The 7,295-nt window shown below is 41.2% G+C and overlaps 1 protein-coding gene across 1 annotated transcript; it reads right to left on the reverse strand.

Moving 5' to 3' along the window:
• Positions 1 to 2,700: 2,700 nt before the first annotated feature.
• Positions 2,701 to 7,166, reverse strand: LOC104127021 (zinc finger protein 91). Its single transcript, XM_035895118.1, has 2 exons — positions 6,512 to 7,166; positions 2,701 to 5,626 (listed from the first exon to the last, which is right to left on the reverse strand). The coding sequence occupies exons 1-2, from the start codon at positions 6,903 to 6,905 to the stop codon at positions 2,967 to 2,969; spliced, it is 3,054 nt and encodes a 1,017-aa protein (XP_035751011.1). The 5' UTR covers positions 6,906 to 7,166; the 3' UTR covers positions 2,701 to 2,966.
• Between the last annotated feature and the right edge of the window lie 129 nt (positions 7,167 to 7,295).

The following is a 7,295-nucleotide window of genomic DNA, read 5'->3' on the forward strand; positions in this document are numbered from 1 at the left end:
CTAGCGCCACCTGTGGGCTGGAGGTCCGCAGGGCGAGGAGCGCGGGCCCGCTCTGAAATGATGACGCGATCGTTCATGAAGTTGCGTCAAAGGGCCCAGCGGACACAAATAGGGAAGGAAAGGGTGAGGAGAAGAAAATCAGGTTCCACCAATGTTACGTTTACAGTGTGTTTTGTTAATTTGAGAAAAAAATGTACATCTATGCGGACACACCGTAGCCAGAATGAAAACTGAGGTAGTAACATAAAGAAAAAAAAAATATTGTCGTATTTCCTTCCTTGTATTGTAGATAAATCTGGTTGGTAGTTAACCGCATTGCAGCATGGCCTTAATCACCCATATTAATTTACCTCAGCCTGTGTTTAACTTTTATTTACTTATTTAGTAGATGCACAGCAGATCAAATAACACCCAGGTGCTCAAGTTGTTTGCCATTATTTCATGATCAATTCCTATTACATTCTACTGTTGTGTCCAAATTCAGGGTGTGTTCATAAAGAAAATCAGGCAAATTGGTTTAAATAGAAAACTTCATCGTATGATTTAGGAAAGGCGTTGATTTTTGTTAAAACTCTGCAAGAATAAAAAATATTACACTTTTAGCTAGAAAAAAAAAATCGGGAACAGCCCATATTCTTATTTTAAAACGAGTATACCTTTGCATTTCTCTGACTCTGCAGACCAAGAATCAATTCCGATCCCCAAACAGGCAGTGTACTGCATAAGGAACAGAGGGGAACCTCATGAGTCATGAAACACTTTATTTATTTTCATTAGAGGCAACCACATGGAATAGTTATTTTTACAAACTCATCAACCTCCATCTGAAAATGTCTTCTGTTGTTCTTACTTACAACTGAAAGAAACTTATGCTGTTTACAAACTCTTTTTAAAATTTCCTTCAATTAATTTTTCCCCTTTAAATTGGGCTCCCTTCTTCACCACTGTCCACCCATTTCTGAACAGTTATTCTCGAACAGATTTAGCTTTCCTGCTCTCATCTGATATGCAGGCTTACAATTCTTTCACTGTTGTTCCCTCTTTGTACCTGTTCTTTTGATTTTTTTTTCAAATAAATTATCAGAATTGTATAGTGATGCAGGTGAAAATTCCTCCACACTTGCGTAACACTCTTAATATTTCCCAGAAACACCTTTCTTTATTCATATCAGGGTAATATTATTCATATCAGGATAACGTTCCTTCTCACAACTGTATCAGGTGTTAGCTCAATCATTCTAAGATCTGAATCACTCATTCCCAGATGAGGACTTCCCAGCTTATAGTAAAAACATCTGTAACCACCATGGTTCAGAGGCACAGACTTTCCACTTGTCTGGTTTTACTGCAACTACGAAGAACTGGATCACTTAAATACCTTTGCTGGTCTGGCCTTAAATGCACGCATCTATGACTGAGTTTCAATCTGCTCTCAGAAAGTCACGTTCTGAATCACAGAATGGCTGCGGGACTTCTGGACGCCATCTGGTCCAACCCCTCCTCAAGCAGGGCCACCCAGACCTGGTTGCCCAGGACCACGTCCAGGTGGCTTTTAAGTATCTCCAAAGAGGGAGACTCCACCACCTCTCCAGGCAATGGTTTCCAGCCTGTCCCCTACGTAACCAGAAAGCCTCTGCAAGGTATTACTTATGAAGAAAAGCATGCATTTGAGAGCAGTAAGAAAGCAGTGGTAGTTTCATGTTTACATTCTCTAAATCAAGCTATAGGTTTACTCTGCTTTTTCGTGGACTGAACGTTAGGGGACAGCCAGCACCAGCCCTTTGCCTTCGTCTTTCCCCACACAAGAGGGTAACACGGCTGTTATCAATACCACTGAGCGCGTTACCAGTCAGTGATGCCCACCCAGAGTTTTTAGCACCATATAACTCTCTGAAACAAGCAAAGATTTGTCTAAATTTGAATATGAAATGGCAGGAGCAGCCATCTGCCTTCACCATACCAGGTCAAAACTGCTGTTTGGCACAGGTGGTCCTTGTGAGTAACATTTGAGACGCGCAGTAAAGCTCTTCAAGAAAATAAATTTACAGTTCAAGATACTGCTCACATTTTCAATGTAACTAAGTAGTATTTGCAATGTATCAGCAAGTGGTTAAATCAACAGAAGTTCTTTGAAAAGTATATTGTCTATTTTAAGAAACATAGAGCACAGGAACTACCAGGCTGAGAAAAAATAAGGCAATTCATAGTAGATTAATGTTAGATATTTACCTAAAATCGAAGATAAATTTAAGGATTCTCAGTATCATAAAATAGCTAGTTTAAGAATAACATTACCATTTCTGTCAGATTACTCAGAGAATTATCAAATGTACAGACAAGATAACTGCCTAATAAACCTTTTATATATACGCACATACTGAAAATTTTCATATCCCAATTATCCAATGATGACACGTATCTTTTGTTTCTCTAATTTTGTGTGAGATACTATTTTTTCCTCTTGCAAGTATTGCAAGAGAACCTGGGAGTAGGGAATGCAGCTTCAGCAGATGGGAGGTAGCATTAAGCCTCCAAACACATTGCCAATTTTTAAAGTTATTACGATACAACATAATGTGCACTTCCTTCCCTCCCTTTAAACATTCTTCCAGTTAGAAAAGATTTTTTTTTTTAATTAATTTTTTTACAAGAAAACAAGTGGCACTGATTAACTGTTTAAGCTGATGAACATTGGCTAAATCATAACTGACCTCATGGTATTAAGAAGTTAGTTAGGCATGAAAAAATGCCTCCAAGATCTTCTTTAGCACAGTCTGTGCTAGAACTGAAGCTCTCAGAAGAACCTGGAGCAAACCAGTACCCTGAGTTTCATTCTCTGGACCAAAATGCTGGCTGCATCCATTACCAGCCATCATTCTGGGGACAGCAGGGGAACATAAAGCAATGAACAAATTCAGAACATGCAGATTTCTCCAGAACAGAGGGCCAGCCCGCACTTCCCAAGCTTACATTCCAACCTCATGTTGCCCCTTATGCTTTTCCAGAAGTCTTTTACTAGACAGCGTCACGTTACACTTTCTACACTTGTACTTTTTTGTGTGCGTTTTTAAGTGCTTTTGGAAAGCACGTTTATCTACTGTAGAAAACTTACACCTTCTGCAGCGCAGCTTTAAATGAGTCAGTAAGTGACGCTTCAGGTGGCTGGATGTGCGGAAAGCAACAGCGCACTGACCGCACTTGAACGGCTTCTCCCCTGTGTGAATCCTCAAGTGTGGCTTCAGGTTTCCATTGTGGACTGTGGAATAGCCACACTCTTCACAGGTGTAGATTTTGACAGGTAGCTGCTTTTGTTCATAGAGACAGCCACTAGATGAGCTTTCCTCACAAGAGTGTGACGCCAGGTGCTGTTTCAAGGACAGCCATTTGTTCGTTGAGTAGTCACAGTTCCTGCACTTGAGATGCTCCATACTGAAATGCATGACCCTGTGTCTCTTCAGGTGACTGGAAGTACGAAATGTCTTCTGACAAACACTGCAGCTGTAAGGCTTCTCACCTGTGTGAGTTCTTACATGTAGTTCAAGGTTGCTTAAAATGTAAGTAGTGTACTCACACTCTGCACACTGATAGAATTGTGGCTGACTTTGTGCTAGCAAATCATTTTCTTTGCCCCTCTGGACATCTGGCTGTGCTCCGCAGATGTCTGAACCAAGCAAGGAATGGACGCTATTTGAACCTTCCGAGGAACAAAAATCTTTTTCGGGACACACACCTACACGCATTTCATGATGCAATTCAAGATTCTCTAAGCAGCGATCTACATAGAGGCAATGGCCAAACTCGTACCCATTCTTTACGTGAACAAGGCTGTGTTTCTGCAAATGGTTCGATGTTTTAAATGTTTTATGGCATTCTTTACACACAAATGGTCTTTCATCTGTGTGTATTTTTAGGTGCAACTTAAAGTCACTAGACACAGTGGTGGCATAACTGCAGTGTTGGCACTTGTAGGTTTTGAACGTAGACAAATTGGAGGGCCACGTATCCTTTAAGTTTTCCACAAAGTTGTGATACGCATCATCATCTTGAACTTGTGAACGAGAGGCCCTGGAGTTGAAGAGAGGTTCCTCTTTGCAAATGAGACTGTCCATTTTATACGAATTCAGAGGAACTTGTGATCTATTCCCAGTAATAGACGAGCTGTTGCCTCTATGGCTGGTTTTGGGAAATTTCTTTCCAGAGCACATTTTCTTACTGTCCTGCACATCACCTCCCTGCTCAAAGTCCAATTCTGAAGCCAGCATTCCCCCACTGAGACAATCATTTTCTTTACCAGAAAGTGACTGAGAAACACCGTCCTGGGAATCTCTGTCAACTTTGCCTATTTCACTTTTATGATAGTCATGGCTCTGATTTGTACAACCATTAGCAGTAGCCTTAAACTGTTCATGGAATTTCTTATGAAAGCTGAGATGTCCTCTAGTGTAAAACACCACGTTACATTCATCACATGTATAATTCTTTAAAGGTCTTTGGGTTCTCTTTCTTCCACTTACAAAGTTGACTTGCTGCCCTTGGCATGTTTCTTTGCCCGCATGTAATCTTCTGTGTCTCTCTAACTGCGCGATGCTTGTGAATGCTGACTGGCAGAACTCACAGGAATATGGCTTAGCCACTGTGTGGATGTAGCTGTGCCTTACCATGCTTGCAAAATATAACGAATAAAAGGTGCAAAACCTGCACTGGTACAGCTTATACCCAGCATGCCAGTACATGTGATTTAACAGACTGGATAAGCTAATGCAGGAGTAATCACACTGAGGACACTGGTAAGGTGGTCTCTCTTTATGTCCCTTCATGTGATGAATAAATATCCTAGGATTTGATGAAGCAAAGAAACAAATTTTGCAAGAAAAACTAACTGGCACACCCAGAGGTGTGAAGTCCCTTTCAATTTTCATGAAAAATTTATCATATTTACTTTCTTTTTTCTTGGTCTCAGATTTTCTTTCTTCAGATCTTCTCTGCCTAGCTTTTCTCGCATTTATTCTATTTTTCCTTGCCTTTTGCAACCTAGTCATTTTCTTATGAAATTTAAGGTGATTCTTAAGGTTGACAGAAAAGAAAAAGGTTCTTTTACAAAAGCAGCATTTATACATTTTCTTATCTTTATGAGCTGAATAAACATGTTTCTTCAGTTGTGCACTGCGTTTATATATGGAACCGCAAAACCTGCACTTCAAATTTGATCTTTCATGCTTATTTATAGAACAAGATGCTTTAGAAAGAGGTTTGATGGTCACACTATTACTTAGCCATGCTAAACCTTCTTGCTGGCTTTGGAATTCTTTTGGGCTTGCATGAGGAGAAACAACTTTTTGTTGCTGGTATCTTTTTCTAGGAAATGGTGTTAATGTCTTATAAATATGCTCTCCAGTAGTATTGGATTCAGCAGAAGTGGAAGCGTTCATCTCTGGTTTCTCAGCCTCTTTTAGCAATTCTTCTGAAGTAGGAGAACGTCCATTAAGAAATGGAGCAGAACAATTAAGGGTAGATTTTGCTTCTTCTTGCAAGCCATGTTCCAAAAGAGAACTCTGAGTTTCATCTTCAAATTTGCTTCTGTTTCTGTTACTAGCTTCATTGTCTCCGTTCTTTGAAGAATCAGGATCTACAAGGGGATAAAAAGACACATGCATGATGTTTCATACAATCACCAATGTTCATGATTAATTGGTAGTAATAATCCCAATTGTCTAACGACTTGCTTGCTCTTCACTCCTTTCAATTCCTTAGTATCCTCCTATCTCCACTTCTTTCCTAATGTCTCTCTCCATGTTCTCCCCGCCCCCCCCGCAAACATTTATATAATGTTTTAAGAGAAGAAATCCTAGTTAGGAGCCTCCTTCTTTCCACTTCCTCTTTTCACTCAAAGCTCTGAATTTCACAGGACCACACTGAATCCCCTACAGTTTTTAATGCAACAGCCTTATGACAGAATTCCTACGGAAGTACTGTCACCTAGGGCTCCATTCTCACAAGTATGATGCTCCTTTTGCTGTCTTCTCTCTGTTAAAAGGGAAAAGTACTCTTAGTACTTCTCTATACCCTTCTCCCTGAAGGACTTCCATCTGCTACAAGGAATGGTGGACTTTAAACCTAAATTATGCCTCTCCCAGTCTCTGCTTATATTGATCAGTTACTGCCTGTTGGTTTTCTCTCCCCAGTATCTCTAATTGGGATAAAAAAAACTTTTAACCTAACTTTTTATTCTCAGATCCTTTTCCCTAATGAAATGCCACCCTTTTGCAAACTGCAGCAGAATGGAACAGTATCAATTTATTCTAATTTCACAATTTTTCCACAGGAATCTGTGGAAGTACTAAGCATACTCCAGCCAATATTCTGTTTTTGCTGCATGTGGCATTAATCTATGTTGAAATGCTCACTCTAAAATAAACAGGTTTGGCATTCTTCCTATACGCTTTCCTACCTATTTCAGTTTGAGATTTACCAGATTTCTTAAACTCTTGCCCCAATCTTGTCAAGAAGTTACCTTCCGTTTCAACAACTGTCTCCATCTCCTTGCAGATTTCTGGTCGTTTCTCTTGACTGCCATCAGAAAGAACACTCGCAACACTGACGAGTTCCTCTTCACATTTGGGTATCGCTGCCAATGTCAGCTGCGTGCCTGGCTTGATGGTATCATCCCTACCCTCGTTGCCAGTGGAAGAAAGGAGAGGAGGAATCTCCTGAAGGCCACCACCAGCATCACATTCTTTTCTGTCACGGGTTTCATTTCTCTCTGTGAGCTCTGTTTCGCAAGACGATGTCGGCAACGCCTCATTTTGACTACACTTACCTGTGCCCACATCACACCCATCACTTACAGGTGATTTTGATCTGTCACACACGCTCTCCGCAACCTGTTTTTCTTCAGAGTATTTCATACCACTATCCTTATTTGACGCAGTCTCGGTTTCTGCCCTAACGCTTCCACTGTTACGGTCATTTGACGGCGTGACGTTGCTTTTTAGGAGGACGCTATTGTTTAGGTTAACCTCCTGCTCATCCTCCCCCGCCAACTCGGGGACCGGCGCCGCTTGCACCTCGGCGTCATCTGGGAGGAAATCCTCCTCGCTGAGCACAAAGACAGTGATGGGGAGAACGATCTCAAACACATCCGCCTCTGGGGACGGAAAAAGGGAGCATTAATAGGGGACCGGCGCCGCTTGCACCTCGGCGTCATCTGGGAGGAAATCCTCCTCGCTGAGCACAAAGACAGTGATGGGGAGAACGATCTCAAACACATCCGCCTCTGAGGACGGAAAAAGGGAGCA

The sequence above is a fragment of the Egretta garzetta genome, unplaced genomic scaffold (assembly GCF_000687185.1).
Source record: "Egretta garzetta isolate BGI_Z169 unplaced genomic scaffold, ASM68718v1 scaffold235, whole genome shotgun sequence".
In the NCBI taxonomy this organism is placed as follows: Eukaryota; Metazoa; Chordata; class Aves; order Pelecaniformes; family Ardeidae; genus Egretta; species Egretta garzetta.

What these genes read in the sequence shown, in the direction of transcription:
- LOC104127021 (XM_035895118.1), bottom strand. Translation starts at nt 6,905, where the DNA reads ATGAAATACTCTGAAGAAAAACAGGTTGCGGAGAGCGTGTGTGACAGA. An exon ending in GACAGTTGTTGAAACGGAAG is followed by an intron (nt 5,627 to 6,511) that starts GTAACTTCTTGA and finishes ATCCCCTTGTAG; the next exon opens with ATCCTGATTCTTCAAAGAAC.